The sequence below is a fragment of the Pelmatolapia mariae genome, linkage group LG4, assembly GCF_036321145.2.
Source record: "Pelmatolapia mariae isolate MD_Pm_ZW linkage group LG4, Pm_UMD_F_2, whole genome shotgun sequence".
Taxonomy (NCBI): Eukaryota; Metazoa; Chordata; class Actinopteri; order Cichliformes; family Cichlidae; genus Pelmatolapia; species Pelmatolapia mariae.
Window position 1 is genome coordinate 23896064 of NC_086230.1, and position 18542 is coordinate 23914605.

The 18542-nt window shown below is 42.7% G+C and overlaps 1 protein-coding gene across 3 annotated transcripts in view; it reads right to left on the reverse strand.

Moving 5' to 3' along the window:
- Positions 1-276: 276 nt before the first annotated feature.
- The window catches only part of adgrl1a (adhesion G protein-coupled receptor L1a), a 94679-nt gene continuing 76413 nt past the window's right edge, over positions 277-18542 (reverse strand). For all 3 annotated transcript variants that reach the window (XM_063472035.1, XM_063472037.1, XM_063472038.1), the window contains 14 exons: positions 16846-17026; positions 16166-16288; positions 15077-15285; positions 14813-14986; positions 14036-14239; positions 13280-13500; positions 12926-12992; positions 12662-12753; positions 12365-12533; positions 11924-12079; positions 10747-10843; positions 7969-8091; positions 6545-6562; positions 277-6428 (listed from right to left, as the gene is read on the reverse strand). In XM_063472035.1, coding sequence (XP_063328105.1) covers positions 5518-6428; positions 6545-6562; positions 7969-8091; positions 10747-10843; positions 11924-12079; positions 12365-12533; positions 12662-12753; positions 12926-12992; positions 13280-13500; positions 14036-14239; positions 14813-14986; positions 15077-15285; positions 16166-16288; positions 16846-17026 — 2745 coding nt within the window. In that variant the 3' untranslated portion in view covers positions 277-5517. The remainder of the gene's footprint in view (positions 6429-6544; positions 6563-7968; positions 8092-10746; positions 10844-11923; positions 12080-12364; positions 12534-12661; positions 12754-12925; positions 12993-13279; positions 13501-14035; positions 14240-14812; positions 14987-15076; positions 15286-16165; positions 16289-16845; positions 17027-18542) is intronic.

The window sequence follows — 18542 nt, forward strand, 5'->3', positions numbered from 1 at the left end:
AACATAGCCACTGTATTAGTGCTTAAAGACATCTTTTCATTTTCAGTTTGAACCGTATATTAAAGTTTATATGCATATAGAAAAGCAGAAGATTAATAACAATTTCTCTCTGCTGGTTACCCTTTTAGCACGCTGGCACATACACAAGTACAGAAGCAATTATGCTGTGCATCAGTGCACAACCACATACACACACACACACACGTGTGCACCACAGTACAGCTCCTTCAAGACATTCCCAGAGAAACCTTCAAGCATGAACAGTGTATATTTTCAATAGTTTTTTTTATTAATATGTGCTGATACAAGGTCGCTTTGACCTGCAATGATGGAAACACTCACAGAAAATCATCCCCTTTGGCCCAAACAGCTATCAAAGCAATGAGTGTGAGAAAACAAAAATCAAATAAGACAAATGAACATGATTCCTAAAAGAAAACCAAAGTGTTATATTTACCTCAGTTTACAAATGTCTCAGCAGTACATATTAAATTATCCATTTCATAGAAAAATCACAGAAAGCTCTAGATATGGTGCTATATGTAGAACCCCACATGGCACAATGTCAGTGCTCACTCTGCCATATAGCTCGTTATGTAAAAACCACTAGCACCCAATGATTTACCACCTTAATGTTAAGCATTTCAGGTATGTGTAATACTGACCAAGTTCCATTGTACTGAGCTAATTAATACAGCTCTCAGATGATCATCAGGATATCCCATCCATAACCACTGAAGCCAGATATTATACATCTGATGACAGACACCACATGGGGCTGACTTTTTTGGCCTGTCCCATGGATGATCATGGATTGAGATTAGCCATGAACAGGTGCATGTAGGAACTGTTTGACTCCCCCCAAACCTCAAGCAAGAAAGAAAAAGACAGATTCAGCCTGCTCCAGCTGTGTCAATTGTTTTAATCTTGAACCCTATAATCTCAACATGTTCAATCGTTTGGAGAAACCCTTGTTGTCCAGGAGCCCCGGGTGTTGCTGGTACCACGCTGTGTATTAAAGATCAGAACTTTCCTGAAATGCTGGCACAGCTCCACAGACACATACTTAACACAAAAGTTAAAGAGCAAAAGTTCATTATTGTGTTTACCTCTAAAGAGTCTTAGTAACTACTCTAAAGGAGTCATGTGGAGAAGAAGAAATCAATAACAAAATAGTACTACTTTATGATTTGTTTATATTTGCTCTTTAAAAATCTCTTTAGGAAAATCATGGTGCATTTGCAGGCACTGTAAAAATCGTGCTTTAATTGGCTGATGCGGCAGTGGTTTCATTTTCACATTTTTTTTAAAGGAAGCATCCATTAGATCAAACAATCCCATCATCTTTCTTTCCTTCACAGGCAGATTTGTTTTATGAATGAACTTGAGATCTGACATGCCAGCTTGATCAATTTAAACCATAAAGTAATAACTTCTGGTCTGCAAACCACCGTCAGAAAGCAATCTGAAACAAAGTAGCACATCCATCTCCTTATCTCCAGATACGCTCCTGCACAGCCTCACTGCAAACCCCTCTCACCAGCCGTCCCTCCCTCTCTCACCGCCTATGGCTATATATTTGTGACATCTGTGACATCTCTGCTGATGCTGTCCCTCCTCAGTCCTCCTCACGGGCCAGTCTTTGCAGGCATAATGACCCTCTGCTCCTCTGGCGCTGTTGAATTCACACACCGCTGTCCTGCCGCTTCTGTACCGCCCTCCTGATGTGATATGGTCCACACAAAAATGTCTGCGTGTGAATGGGTCAACTGTGAGTGAACAGACTGAAGTCCTGCTGGGACCACTGTCTAATGATAGACTGAACAATGGCACAAGCTGCAGGGGTGAAACAGCACTGTGTCAAAGGTTGGGCATCCAACCTTTTAAACAACTTCCCACATAACCACTAAAGCTCACACGTCAGGCCTGCCACTGGCATGGAAGGTTTGCAAATCTAGACAGAAAACAAGAGAATAGAGGTGAGCGAGAGTGAGTTCACAACAATAAATTAGTACCCACTGTGTTATTATTGTAATCAGAGGTTTGAAGGGCTTTGAATGGTGAAGAAACTCCCATCGTGAGAGCCTCCGTCCGACAGCGTGGGCCGCGAACCTTCTCCTGTATAATCACCATCATTTACAGCAGTGCAGCCCTCCACTGTTTATTGAGATATTAATCTGGGATAAACAAAGCTTTTGACAAAACAAATTAACACTCTCAAAGAAGTGCTGCACTAATGGAGTCCACTGAGATTGATATTAAAATGTGGATGAGTTTTGGGGGGGAGGGCGCTGGGAGGTGCTGGAAAAAAAAAAGAAAAAAGAAAGAGAAGCAGGCCCAAGGTGACGCACATTCCTCTTCGCAAAGGGAGTGTCTGTCTAAACAGCGTTTCCCCCTGGGGCGAGTCCCAGCTGAACACTGGAGATCAGCGTCAGCAAGTTATATCAAATACAATGAGAGCAGGATGGAGTTAATGATGATGGTGTTGAGAACAAAGAGGATAAGGATAATGATGGCCATCTTGAGATTCCCATTAACACTTCCACCCTGGAGTGAATTGTTTTATCTTCAGTCTTGCTTGTTAAAATACATTCAAGTTGTCCTCAGTTGACCAGTGAGTGCTGCTATGATACCGAGCCCCCACCGCTAATTCAGCCACAAGTCCCGCGCTGCAGCAGAGCCGAACACATGTCCATATTGTCTCTTCATTTGTAAACCGACAGCTCTGAAGCTACAAATCCAAGTGACGCATGTATCATCAGACCAGTATTGCACATATTTCCCCTATGGCTCAAGTGATGATACCGCAACCTTTTCCTTTGAGCCTCATCACGATCTGTGGCCCATACAATGTTACTTACACAAATGATCAGAATAGCAAGGAAAAACGGCGGCAAATCCTTGTAATCCCCTTCCCTTATCTGTCTTTAACCCCCTCTCTCGCTCGCTTTCAGCCCCAGGAGCCTTAGCTAAAAAGCTGTCCTTTGGGTTCTCTTAGAAGTGGGACACTCAGGCCCTAGCCAAATGTCACACTGCAGTGGATGCATCTATTTTCTGCTCACGTCGTATCCACACATCACACTCTTTTGTAGCTGCAGGTTTGGGAGGCAATAGTTAAAGAGTGCCATGAATAAATCAATGTAAATAAATATTCCATAGATATATAATCTGATAAATAAACCATAACAAATACTTTTAAATAAAGGGTAAAAGAAAGCAAACTCTTCTTTTTAAAAGGTCAAATAGATTTCAACCAGATGAAAGGAGTCTCACAAGTGGCTCTCCCTAGACAGCTCATTTTGCTTGCATAAGGTGGCATATTGGAAACGTGTTCCTCGCGATCGGTCAACCCTGCTTGTCATTTTCATGCTATAGTGTTACCTCTTGTCTCTCGAGGCAGTCTGAATTTTCCTGTCCTCCTTGTACCTGAACACAGCGGTAAGAGCAACTTCCATTTGAGGCAGAAAAGTAATGGCAGCTCTCTGAGATGAGTATCCCTCCTTCTCTGATGTGCATTCAAGTCAAGTCACAAAAATAGCCTTTCAAATGTGTACGCACGCACACATACGCACGCGCTCACAAACCAGACACTTATCAGACACACCCAGGCTCTCGGATACATTCGCACTTACACACATGCACACAGGAAAATAAGGAGTTGTCACATTAGGTTCTGGAGTAATGCTGAAACTATCTTTAAGAAACAGCAAAATGCAATATTCTCTGAAAGCAAATCATTATCATACATGCTAAAACCCCATGTTGTTAAAAGTACGTAATCTGGTTATATCTTCCAAATAATACAAGAACAACCAAATCACTTTATGGATGCTGTCGTTCACCCACAATGCTTTATCGTGCTTTGTGAGGCATAGAATGACATTTGACAACATCTATCTCGCTTGCCCCGCACCTCCCACTCCCACTGCCTTTGCCAATTCCACCCAGGGAATGTCAAAGGTCAAACATTAACAACATGTAATGGATTATATCACATAAAAATTGTGCCAGGATTTTTTTTGTTCCATTTTTCATTTGTATAAATAAAACCTATTACACATCTTAATCTCTCTCTCGCTCTACCACTGCCTTTTGATCACTAGGGAATTTTAGTGAAACACTACTGGAACGGTGAGAGAGTGAGAGATCAAGCAATGGGGGAGAGAGATAGAGTGTATCATTCAGGTCACAAACTCCAAAACATTTTATTTTTTTTTCTTTTGTCAGTTTGTTGCAGTACAAGAAGTCATTTCTCATAGTATTTATTACTTTTTGTTGCTTTTGATCATCTGGTGTCTCTATTTACATAGTAGGAATAAAGTAGATTCATGTGTTGTTCCTATGTACACGGTCATACCAATTGGTCGGCCGGTGCGATTGTGACATTTACAGTCTTGCTTGTCACAGCACCGCACAGGGATCGAGTCCACTCCAACTGGCTAGGCTCTAACAGCAAAGTACAAGGGGAGGGGGGCAATACCAATCCGCACTCGCAGCCCCTCGAAGATGTAGACCGAGTCAACAAATTGAATACTCTGTTCAAAACAACAGCAAGACAGTCATTTAACTTTTCAAAATGCCTAAAGCAAACGACCGAAGAGAACAGTGGAGAGGATTGGCCAGTCTTAAGGGTGCAGGCTCTCCTGTTCTGGAGGGGTGGTGCAGTGCCTCCTCAGTCTCTGTCTTCACCTCCACTCCGCCGCTGTACAGAGCTGTCAATTCACAGCACGCAAAAATGAAGGCAGTTACCCTAAATCAGCTCCCCCTGCCTGCTTGGAACAAAAGCTCTTGCTCCCTTTTACTTAGACGGGGTACTTTTTTTACTTTTGATGTTCAGTAATGAGCACTTGTAGATGGGTGAAAGTATATATGTGTGCGTGAGTTTGCCTTGTGAATGTTCTAGTTTCTGTTCTGGCTCAATAAAAGATATTTTTGGCAACAATGAAGAGCTTTCTGTGTGACATATTTTAGATTATAATAGTGTACTATATTCCCTGTCTCCACAGCTAACTACTCCTATCAAATGATGACTTGAAAAAGACCTATGGATGGTAAGAAAGGGAAATGAGATAAAATATAAAATGATATCACCATCTCCGGAGGCAGGCTCGAAGAGAAATTACATTAAAAAAAAAGCTTTAACAAAGTTTCTAAAGTTTTGAAAAATCCAAAAGGTAAAGGGGGTGGGTTGGTACATTCAGAGTGCTGGACTTGGCCTTAGGGTACCAGAAGAACTGGGGACGACTGGGGTTAGACAGAGCCGATGAACACTCTGTGGAAAAACACCCATCCCTCATCTCCATAAGACTCGGGAGGGTTGAAGATAAAGCCTGCATCTGCAGAGTCAGCCATGTATCCCCCAGAAAGTCAATTTGTTTGCTCATATGTTAGTTAAATAAAAGTCAAGACAAAGAAAGGCAACCAAACAAGCAGAAAGTGGAGAGACCCGAGAGAGAGATGGGCTAGGAGGAGGCTCTGGCCATCACATTAGTCCCCAACTTCCTCTTTAACCTCCAGTCACAGGCTGGTGACCAGCTGCATCTGTCCATCACCCTCATTGTGGACAGGCTCTTGGGCCTGGTGTCCCTCCCCACTTGGTCTCCGGGGTGGGGCTTGGTAGAAGGTCTGCATTGGGGCCCCACGAGAGCCCAGGGCAGGCCTCCCGGAGCTGTAGTACAGCTCCTCCGGGGGCTGAGCTGAGCGGGGCACCACCTCCAGGGGCTCAGGACTGCTGTCAGGGTAGGGTGAGTCTCGCAGGTTGGTGATGCTGGTGTACAGGGAGTCATGGGCAGGAGAATCAGGCGCTCTGTTGCCTCCCTGCCCGCCAGCACTTTGGCCACTGTGGCCCAGGCTCTCTGTGAGGTCGGCCGTGTAGCTCTCCGACTCCTCTGGATCGCTCTGGTAAAGGACTGACTGGGCACGCTGTAACAGCAGGGGCTCCTCCAGAGCTTTATACAGCAGCTCTACATCCTGTGGCGTACGCTGCCGCCCCTCTCTCATAAAGTCCTCCTCTTCGTCCATACTCGCAGATTGGTCTGGCCCAGCTGCTGTTCCCCGACCAACTCCACCGTGGGGATGTCCTCTGGCCAGGCTGCCATACACTCTGTCCCCTACTTCACCTCCACCTCCTCCGCTTCCTCCTCCAACACCACCTCTCAAGTTGTTGTGCACAAGTTCGGAGATGATCATTTTCTCGAAGGCCGCAGCATCAGAGAGGTTTCTTCTGACGCCTCCGCCTCCCAGAGCTTCTGAGCTGCGGGGATTAAAGATGGGTGGGGGAGTTTCTCCACTCCCACCACTTAGGAAGTCACAGCTGCCCCCACCTCCACCTGCTGGGCCACCACGCAGGGAGTAACTGTTGTTGAAGTTACCGTTCAAGGGCAGGGTTTCCATTCCACACGGGTCACGGGGCTTAGATAATGTAGTCTCTGGATCCAAACAAAAGGACAAAGGGTTTTCGTATTATTATTATTATTACCATTGTTATTATTTTTCATTGCGAATCAAATTCTAGCGAGGGAAGAAAAATGTTCATTATACTTACTTGGGTCACGAAAGGTTCCTGTGCATTGCAGAGAAAGTCATGTGGGGTGAATAAAATAAAAGGCAGTATTAAGCAAGTGTTTTTTACTGATGCAACTGACTTGTTTTTAAAACATTTCTAAAAGGGAAACATGGATGGCAGAAAAAAGCATCCTTGTTACTCCATCCCTTCCCCCTCTCTCTGTCTCTCCCGCTCTCAACACCAACCAACTCTTGCCAAACACCCAAACACATCTGCGGTCACATTACCTCTGATTTATGCAGACTTAGTCCCGTTTTTTTGACACCTTCCTCCAACATTTACCATACATCTAAGTTCAAGAAAAATATCCTGGATATTTATTTAGCATTGTCAGTGATACCTGGATACATACATAATTCATACAAAAGCTTGTACAGTAGCAGTAATGTTTATTTTATGAACTCCTTTCCACACACCAAAGAAATGGTGCTTTTTTTTCTCCCCCCCCCATACCAAATCACTATCTCAGCAAAGCAAAAGTCACACAAAAAAGTGAGAAGCGTGTTCATTTTTAAAATTTAATGTGTAGTACGACTTTAATCAACGTTCTTCTTCGATGGTGGTGTGGGTAATTAGACATTCTAATGAAGTGCTCTCCCTCTACTCTACCACTCTCTTCTAAAAATGACTTGGCTGCCAGGCCTGTGGCCATCAGGCTTGACGTATTGTGCAGAGAGGCTTTAAAATATTTAAAAGAAACGCCGCCTTAAATTTCAGTCCTCAGACACTTAGGCTGATACTCTGTGGGTGCGCAGGAAACAGCTACACACAGTAATACTTCTCAGTTACCAAGTGAATATTGGTACTATAGTGGAGCAATTAACAAGACATGTCTTATTCTGCAGCTACTGGCATTCAAAGAGCTGGGCTAGAACACTGCAATGCAATAACACAGCTATTAGGCTGAGTCCCACTCTGAGACAGAAGCAAGGACGTAAATACACAGATACCTGAACAACCTACATCCAGATGGACTATTCATTTTCACAGAGCTGTCTGTTCGCCTTCAGCAGCCAGCATGCTTTAAGCCGACTTTTTCTGACTGGAAAGCGAAAACCATCCTAAAGATTTCTGGCAGTCACAGCTGTAGCTAAACTTCTAATCAATTTGTGGCTGTTCTCATGAAGATTCAAGATCTGACCAGATGGCTGGTTAGGCTGTAGGCACTGTTTGGCTCTGTTCTGCTCAGCCTAGTGAATCTGTCTGACAGCTACATAGTCTGGATAAAAAAAACAAAAAATACAGAGACACACGCACATGCACGCACACACTGGATGTATACACCATGCCAAACTGCTGACAGAGTAACAGACAGAAGGACAGCAAGCTGAGCACATACTCTACGCACACACATACAGTGACAAAACTGCACACACAGACTGAAGTGTTCACGAGGAGCTAACCAGTAGAGTTGAAGACACCAGGTGAGGGCGGGGTGAAGCTTTCAGCCAGCAGAGTGTTGTAAGGAGAGGTACCAGAGCGAGTCTGTAACACTGGGTTTGTCAGAAGGTGGTTCCCCATGGTTGCTGCAAGACACAAACATTTAAAGTACAAACATCATCATAAAAATAATCATAAATTTGCCCCAAACGTATGCAAAGTAAGCACAGAAACATGGCACACAATAGGTGTGACATTCTGAAATGCACATTTCCAGACTCTAATAACATCTGGAATCACCAAAATATTTACTGTTTATTCAGATGGGGCTATTTTTGTTATGCCAGTGCTTTATGGAGTAATGCATTTCACAGTGTTCTCCACCGTGTTCATGCCTGCTGATTGTAACCTTTGAGTAAAAATACAATTGCAGGGGAAAGGTACTGTTTAGAGCGTTGCTATTCATTTTTTCCATCTGACAATGCAGTCAGATGGGAGAGACTAGTAATGCATGCCATTATGTAGTCTAAGGGTGCAGCCATTGAAACAGTTAATTTCACAGTGAAACGTGAATGCCACTACAAGACAAATATAATTCAAAGAAATGGCACACTGAGAATGTTGTATAAAGCCCATGTATGGCTCCGGCCTGAGGCAACTCGAACAGAAATGCCATGAAATTAAAAATAGGACAGCATGACGGAGAGTCGTCCAAGGCAAAGTGCAACCTTCAGGTCTCCTGCAACCCGCTCATCACACAGAAAGGGAGCAGGGAATTCTAGAAAAGTAAAATATGCACTCACACACAGCTATTTATTTGTCATTTCCACTCCTCTTACACTTCCTCTGTCCATCTTTCTGGCATGCCACACAAACCCCTCTCTCTTCATTCCCTGGCTTGCTTTGCTGCGTTCAACCACATTTTCTCAGCTCCTTGTGCCAGTTTTTTTTTGTCCAAACACCACCAAATTAGTTGGGATTAGCTGTCTGTGTGCACCACACAGGAATATCCTGTAGAAAATTAAAGAAACCCGCTTTAAGTGTGGAGAAAAAGTAGGGCAAGGCAAATCATCGGAGGCTCTGTGTGTGTATGCGCATATACTGCAGGCCTTTTTTTTCCGGGACCGATTACTATTGTCAGGAAGAGATTGCGGTTCATAGAGAAGTGAAGTGGGGAAATCAAAGAGATCTGAGATGCCAGTGATAACAACGCAGCATCTCTCCTCCAGATTCTGCCTTTTTAATTACTCCTCCATGATAGCGTCTTATTCTACATCTCTCTTTTCGTCTCCCGTGCTCCCTTTTGTCTTCCGCTTTCTGCCAAACTTTTCAGAGAAGCGAAGAAAATAAAGGTTTCACGGCACAGTTGTTTATCTCTGACAGAGCACCATAGAGTGATCCACATAGTGTGTGTCTCTTCCAGAACTGGTGATTGCTCTGTCTTGAAGAAAAGACCCAGAAAGCGACCCACCAAACACACAAACACACACACACATCCACCTTTCATCCATCCAGCTCACTCGCAGCACACCTCTTCCTCACCCCCTGCCTTGCTCCTGTCACTCTCCTCAATTAGAATAATTACCCCCTGTTCGCTCACACGCTAATCAGTTCATTAAAAACAAAATGGATGAAATTAGCATAGAGAGTGACGGCTGATTTAGCGACTGCCTCTGTGTCATGATCAACACACCACCCCCCTCCCCAAACCAATCTTGAACCTGAGCCAACCTTGATCGTCTCAGTGTCACTGATTGCTGCGGCAGTGACGCCACCAGTTGCTTAGGCTGAGACAATCAGTGACTCCATGCATGCTTCTTTTTTTTTTTTTTTTACTTCTTCAGGTCTTAAATATTTGATCTTGCCCTCTTCGTGTGCTGCGTGCAGTTCGGAGGGGACTGCATGCATCACTAATGTGTGTCTGGATGAAATCGATCTCATGGAATAGCTAAAAGAGTTGAAAACTGGGACAGAGATATCAAGATTTCTGTGTATTTATTTTTTCTTTTGTGGAAAATATATTTTTAAAAGGAGAATATAGCACAAATATACAAGATTTGGCAATGCAACACAAAAAGTGGGAGCACGTGTGTCTAAAAAAAACATCACACAGCTGGTGATTTGGGATTTTGTCTAATTTACAAAGTAAAATGAGGAAAAAGAAAATTAAAAAATGTCTCTTGGTTGTTGAGTGGCAATAATTGCCTGGGAATGTCTTCACAACCTTTTCTCGTGGCAAAGGAAAGTCAAAAAATCATTCTGGACGATAACTGTTGTAGTCAAGTGTCTTCGCCGCCTCTTTTTTCCTTTTAATTGATTACACATAAATCTGCTTAATTAGCTCATCTGAGAAATTCATGCAGGATCGTGAACTCACTTAGATGAACTTAACACATATTCACAAAATATAGCAGCTGAGCTTAATATACTGTAGGTCTGCAGCTGCTAAGTGCTTTTACTGACAAGCAGCTGCCACTGCACTGCAAACCATCACCAAGCAGCCTTTAACCATTATGTTATTCAGTTTAAACTATTGCTGCCGGTGACTGCTCTTTGCCAGCTTGCCGGAAAGCTAAAAGGCAAATAGCATTAAAAGTTGATCTTAGCACATTAAGGACATGAACATGTACATATCATTTTATGTTCATATTTAACACCCAAGAATAACGACTCTGTCCACGCTACTCCCATTCTCTATTTTCTTTGTTAAATGCTGTAAATCTGTATGTGCGTCACGTGTGTCTGAGAATTTCAGCGAGTATAATTTAATGGAGGGAGAAATATAGAGAGGGAGGTCTCACCACGGTTGAGTGTCGGGGTGCTGTTGATATCTCCCGCCATGAAAGAAGATTCCGTCTGCTTCCGAACCGTGTCGTTCCACATCCTGCGGATCCGACTCTGGAAGAGGAAGCATGGTGCAGTGAGTGGCAGTAAACACACAACAAGTTAAATATAGAAACACGGCGGGTAGACTTTGTAACTCAGTGGGGCAGCTGTAATCAAAACTGTGGGGCTCGCTCTAATCTGCAAAGAACAATAGGCAAACACGCCAGACAAAGAGACTGAGGCGTCGAGTAAAGAGAAACACAGCTTTGTCATGTTATCGTGACGGGGGCTAACAAGCTTGAGATTTGTAAGACATGACTGTAGTAGCCGATGTAATTGTTGTTTGGAAGTGTTATTACAGTTTGAAAAAGCTTGTTTGCCGATTGTGAGCAATAATTGCCATTGTTTGTGTATGTGTCTGTGCAGCTGCGCATATGCCAGCATCTACAGTATTTTCCGATGGACGTGTATGATGCCAGTGTCTATATATACACCATGTGGACTACAAAGGATATCTTTATAACTGAGTCATCAAGCCTCCCAAGCACACGGCTTTCAGTAATGGTTAGAAAAACTGCCAAACATTTAAAAAAATAAATAAAATAAAGATTCAATTTTCACAGTAGAAATAAGAGTAAGCCAGCTGATTAGTGGGCATCATTTGCACATCATAAATCATAATGTAACGCACTTTAAATGTGCTCCGTGTGTGCACTGATAAAAAAATGTATTTAAATGTTGCTTTTGCACCTTTGGCTTAGGCTGTGGGCTGACAAGTAAGTTAAATAACTAAATTCAAGAGCATTTAGTAATCAGTGAGTCACTGGTATTGATGAGCAATCAAATCCCAGCAGATACTCATTTTGTACTTCATAATCTTACATAAGAGACCTTTTAAACAGGGAGAAAATGTAGCTGCAGAGTGAGAAACCATGCCTAATTTTGAAAAGATTTGCTTTGTTTTTACATATTTTTTTGTTTTAAAAAAACAGATAACATTTTTCATTTTTTTCCACTAAAACAGTCATGTTGCTGCACAGGCTGTTTTTACTCATCATTTGTTCTTAGAAAAACACCATTTAAAAACTCAGCGGTGTTTTCCACTGATGATATGTTTGCGAGTGTTTATGTGTGGGTCTGTGCTGCCTGCACCTGTCTGTGGGCTGCTGCATGGCGAGCTTGGCTGCCACTGTAGTAGCGGTTGTTGGCACGGAGGCCCGAGTTCTTCAACGAACCGTGGGAGCTGTTGGTAGAGGTGCGGCTGCAGCAATAGGAGTGACGCAGACATTTACTGTACTCCTTATGGACCTGTAAAGAAAATAACACCACCGGCACAGTGGACAGGTTTGAGAGTCACTCATAAACACAAACACTTTCGTTTCTATAGGCTAAACTGAATGTGGAGCAACAGAGCCTTTTATCGCACAGCCACAGCAAAATGAAACAAAATCCAATATTTCTGAGCACGTCTACTGAATTTCAATTAGACTGGCACATCCATCCATTTGTTCATCTACACAACATTTCAGCTGCTTAGTTGTAATTAATTCAATTTATATAAAGTGCCTTTAAGATGTAGTTTGGAATTGTTACCTTCTTCTGCAGGGCACAGTGGAAGATAAAGATGAACATGCCCTGGAAGGCGTTGAAGGTGCTGAAAAGGTAGGCCATGATGACTGTATTCTCGTTAATGAAGAGGAGGCCAAAGGCCCATGTCAAGCCAAGTAGGAAGAGCAGAGTGATGGCCCCTAGTGCCCAGGACCTGATCGAAGCGGAGAACGAGGTATTAACTAACACTGAGTTGATGCACAGATACACTAAGACAATTTGAAATTTCTTTTTTCTTCAAAAATAAAAATGTGTGAGTCTCACTGAGTAATTTAAACTCACTTAATATTATCCAAGCGGCTGGAGTCAGGTTTAAGTGCCGATGAGTTGCGTATCATCTTGTGCAAAGTGATCATGAGGAAAATGAGGTTGAGCTAAGGAAAGACGATAGGAAGAAATAAATAATGTGCAGTGAGCACTCTAGTCCAAAATTACTGATTTCATATTGTTAATAACATCGCAAAATTGCATGCTGGTGAAATACTTCTGACTGCGGGATATCGAAATATGGAAGCTAATAATACTGCTTGACAGTAAAGCTAATACCATAATAACAAATGAAACAGGTCCAATGAAGCTCCAGATGAAGTAGTTATCCACTCGCAGCCAGCATCTGGAGTGGCACAGAGGAGACGAGTGAGTTATGCACAACTAAACCAACAAACAACTGTACACTCACACTGAGCTCATGCACATGAATGCACACACTATTTCTCTGTCTCAGCGGATTATCTTATGAAGGCTAATCATCAGGCTTTGGCTAAGTGTGTTCAGAGAACACAGTCTGTGGGGAGGTGCAAGAGCCCTTCACACGGCACTGCATATTACATTTCCATCTGGGGGAATAGCATAATCCTACTTCTCAAACTGCAGGTGCAAAAGGCCTGTATTCACACGTACGCTTTCTTGGTCCCATAGCTCCTGTAGTCTATGGCTGCAGAGATGCCCACCACCAGTGCGGGGAAGCAGTAGCCGCACAGATAGTAGTACTTTTTGCGTGAGTACTCGCTCTCAAAGACCTCCACCAGCATGAGATAGAGCTGCACACCCTCCAGACACATCCAGGAGAAGGCAGCCAAGAAGAAGAAATGCAGAAGGCCAGCAAAGATGGGACAGGCAATCTGAGTGTGGCAGCCATGGAGAGAGCAGAGAGAGGGAAAGGAGAAGAAGGAGGAGGAGAGAGAAAATATGAAGTTAGGTTAAGATTAAGGTATATAACTGAGTGAAAACCACAAGAGGATAGAACGGAGTTACTATCTGGAAGTAGTGCTGGACACTGACAAGGGAAAAATGAAAAGCTGCCCCCTGGGTCACAGGCTCCGTGCATATTATTGAGTGGTAATTCATTACTCAGTGCAGTAAATGTTTTATAGAGTAGGATAATGACACAGTGCCTCAATTTCAGCTTCAAAGTCATTCAATAAAAAAAACTTAAAAAGTCGCCTGTGTTGTGCTTAATGCCATTTTCAAACCGGAATATGTAAAAAGTAACTAGATCTTGTGATTCAGTATCATTACGGAAATGGACACAAACACTAAGCTTTAAAGGGGGACATGTAACAGTTAATGCAAAGGTGGTAAAAAATACTTTATGTCAAAGAAAACAAGTAAACCTCTATCCATAGAAAGTATCCGTTTGCTTTGCTACCGACTCACATGGTTTTCGGTCTTGTCGATGCCGATGAGGAAGAGCAGCTCTGCGATGAAGAGGTTGATGCAGAGATTTTTGTGGATGGTGTTGCGGTCAGTCTGGAGCCCCCGCAGGAAGCAGAAAGTGGAGATGCAGATGGCTAGACACACCAGGGAGATGACAATCCCCACCCAGGTGATCACAAAAAGGAAGAGCTCGTGCATCTGTCCCTGGTGTTCAGGTTTGCACGGTGGCAGGAAAACAAAGGTGTGTGGGGGGAGGGAGGGAGATCCAGGGGTTTAGGGTATAAAGCAGTATTGGGAAAAAGAGACGGCAGAGCAGAATTGGACAAATAAAGAGAGAGAAATTTAGAACAAAGAATAGTGGAATAGGAGATAAGCAGCAGAAACAATAGGGGGATGGATAAAACAGGGGGAGGGGAGAGAAAGAGCCAAATTGCCTTATTTAATATTTGCAAATATATGCAAGGAGCTAAAGTGTGAAGACAAGAGACAAGACGTCCTGAAAAAAATACATGACATTCAAATTCATGTGAATGTCAGCTAGAAGTAGAGGGACATGAATTTGTAAGCCTGTGCCTCCCTGAATGTCAGAGTGAAAGGAGGAAAAGAGAAAATTCAAAACAAAGAGCTTGTCAGCCTTGAGAGGGAACATTAATGTGCATGTGTGTGAGGGTGTGTGACTAAGAGTGAGCGAGCGCTAATGCTCACACGAGTGAACGTCTGCATAAATTACCAGGCTTGCAATTTAAGTGTGTGCCTGCCACGCCCTTGTTTACTTACGTCGGGCTCGTGGTGCGCCATGAGCACCGCGAAGTTGGTGAGGTGGCTGCAAGAGCAGGTGGTGTGTGTGTTGTTAGTGTCCAGTAGCCTGCAGCCCTGCGATGACCACTGGCCAGTCATGGAGCGCTCGGAGTAGTTCCAAAAAGAACAATTTGGAGTGTTGTAATTGTGCGACTGCAGAACAAAAAAGAGAGACGGATGAAGGAAAACATCAGTGGAGGTGTATCTTTCAGAATGACAAATGAGAAATTTGAATTTGCCTACCTTTAGATGTTTAAGCGTGAAAATCACTGGCTGAGTGAGAAACACTCTGCTGGACTCTTTGTTGATGGAGGCAGCAATCACATGAGAGTTGACCACCAGGCGCTTCTTATCGTGGTTTGGTCCTTCCATTTCCATTTTCACAGTGGCGTTCTCAGTGGAAAGAAAGGATCCCAAATTTTTATACAGAATGAATACCACCTTGACTTGTCCTGCATACAAAAAAACAGACAAATTAATACAGGAAAATAAATAGAACAGTGAAAAGTAAAGTAAGTGTGGGGTGAAAGGTATATGTTAAATGAAATGGGAAACACAAATGAAATCTTAAAGGGGGGAGAGCAGAAAGCGAGGGGGAAAATACAGAAATAGGGACATAATATGGAAAGGGCTGGAAGAATGGCAGCGACAGAGAGTGGGGAGTGACAGGGTGAGTGAAAGGGAGACAGAGAGAGTGAGTTAGTGAAGGTTAGAATGATGGTAAGGACCGTTTCATTTTGACTGGTGGAAGAGAGCGAGATTTAATGTGGAGGGCAATGGAACATTCATCCCTCAAGCATTCACAGATCTCTTATTATTCCATATGAATATTTCATGTGCGTTTGTTTCAATCATTCTAATCTCGTTCCCACTGCAGAGCCAAGCGGAGACAGAAAACAGAAAAGGGGGATGAGGGGGCCATGGAAGGAGGAGGGGAGCAATGGCGTTGGGGGTTGGGGCGGTAGGGGTGCTGGGTTAGAAACAAGAGAGATGGGAGCGGGGGATAAGATGGTGGAGAGAGACGGAGCGAGGGAATGGGATGGGGAAGAGAGGAGAGAGGGAGTGCTGAGATTGCTCTGTCAGACTGGGGCCGATTGTAATCTACACGCCTCCCCAGCTATTCTATTAAGACTGCTGTTAAGAAACCATCAAGAAAAGAAATTGTCTCAGCGCTTTTGTTAATCTGATTAGCCTATTATTATGAACCAATAACTTAGTCAACTGCATGCAGATTGTTTTAAGCCTGCATGAAAATGCAAATGGAAACATTAAGAGAGAGGCTGCACAGGACAGTGCAATTTTTCAGACAGGGAGGGGGTAAGGGTTGCTGACCGTTGCGGCTGTACTGTTTGATAGTAGAGGCTGAAAGCTGGATGGTGCTGTCACTGGCGTAATTTTGCGGGAAGGACAAGTCCTGCATGTCCATCTCTGTGTTTACAACGTGCACCTGGAGATCTGATGGTAGAAACACAGAAATTGGTGCATATTTTTAATTAAAAAAAAAACACAAGACAAATTTAGAGCCACAATCTGGAGTTAAAACTGCACATTGCATTTGAACAGCAGTCAGCACTGGCCTCAATTCATGTGTACAACAATCCTCTGCCAAGGTAGAAGCTGAGGTAGAGGTATATTTTCAGTGCTGTTTGTTTGCTGGCCTGTGTATCTGACTGATTTGTTTTAAATTTACTTCACCATTAAGCATAAACTACCAGAGCGAATTTCATTAAACTTGCAGCGGCTGGGCATGCTCAAAAGACAAACCCATAAAATGTTGGTACAGATCCAGACCACCACTGTAAAAGTCAGTGATAGGCACTGTCCTTGGCAAATGACTCTTGAGTGTCCTTCTAGTTAACAAGATTTATATTACATATTTTTGATAAAATAAAATATAAGCAAAAAACACTACTTTTTGATTTATTTTTTTCTACCTTATGAAATTTCTGCTTTCATAACTGAAGTAACAAAAAAATAACATCTTGATCTTGACCTCACTGCTGTTTTCTTACCAATGCTGGGCGCTCGGTCTGTAAAGTTTTTCCCGTACATGTTGTTGGCCAGCAGGAAGGCTCCTTTTTCCAGGACGTCCAGTAGCATGGTGGCAGTGTGAGACTGCTCTGTGCTGTTCATGTCTTGCCATGACTCCAAAGCCTCAGGACGGAGCAAATTGTCCACTGTTTGCACCACCGCCTGGCCCGCGCAGAAGGCATAGCATTAATGCTAGCTTCAGTAGCATCAGTAATATGATCGATATTAGCAAGAACACTTTACAATAAGGCACATACATAGTAAAAGTGACAAATGAGGAACTAGTTTAACTTTTCAGGAAGTTTCTCGCTTTGATTCTTTTGTCTACTTAACACAAGTAGGAACACAAATGTAATGTAAGGCAATAGCAAGGTAATCATGAAGTTCAGATGCATCCCTAGCAGCTACTTAGCATTTTACTCAACAGCACACCAGGTAAAACAAAATAACATTTTCATTATTGTGCAGTAACGACTATTGCTTATTGAATTTGTGTCATTTAGAACCCAATCCGGAGTAAATCCAATTCTGGATATCTAGTAACTAATTATTAGACATTGGTTCATTAACACTGTTTCCAGCATTGTGTTCTTTCAGAAAGAACTCTTAGGTACTTATTAGCCATTAAACATGTTAGTTCCTGATTTGTTTGTCACTTTTTTGGTAAGCATTCATTTTGTGTGCTATATTGTAAAGTGTAACCGTATAACATTAGCACCTCAAAGTACAAAGTCTATTGCACTATAACTTCCTAGAAACTCACCACTTCCTTGCACTACATTTATTACTCTGCTATGTAAGACATATTACCATTCTATTTCACACTTACAATTCATTTAATGGCAATTTTGATGGTTGTATCAGCTATCCAATTTATTGGAGTAGCCTGCTTGATGAATCATGTAATTCTCTTGCTCAGGCCTCTCAAAATGAAGGATTGACTGCTGCGTGGAATAAAGACCATTGCTGTTAAGAAAATGAATTCAGCATCAGAATGCACTCTATCAGCTACAGAAGAAGAAGACGGAGGGTGTTTTTCGTTTATCCTTGGATCAGTGAGCTACCTTTGCAGTAAGTGACAAAAAATAATGGTCGATTAACATACTACACAGCAGCCTTTACATTCATCTTGCACCAACTGAGATTAGAAGATGTGGGGTCATATTACTATATGCTGGAGATAGGTCAAAGCACATAAAAGACTGCGCTGCAGAGTGCCGCATTTCATCATTACAGAGAAGCATACACAAGGCCTTTTCCTGATATTAGATTACGGCTCCCACAGAACCACAGATATTGCACAAATATTGAAAAAGCACAGAAGGGTGTAGTAACACCAACTGCTGCCTTTCATGCTATAGTCAAATTATATTTTCTCAAAGCGACAGATATTGTCCCTTATTGTGAAACACAGTGAAGCCAAGGGCACTACTATGCATTTAAGACCACTCACAGTGCAACAAAGCCACAATGAAATCACAGACAGATGACTTCTTCATTAGCTGAAATGTAATTTTACATATATGCATACCATGAGCAATAGAAAAACTATAAAAGCAGCTTGCCCTGCTCTGGAAAATACTTTAATATTTAGTACATGGTGTCTGCCAGAAGTTATTCTACATCTTACTCACACTGCCTTCCAGAACAAACCAGAATTTCTAAAAGTAATGATTCC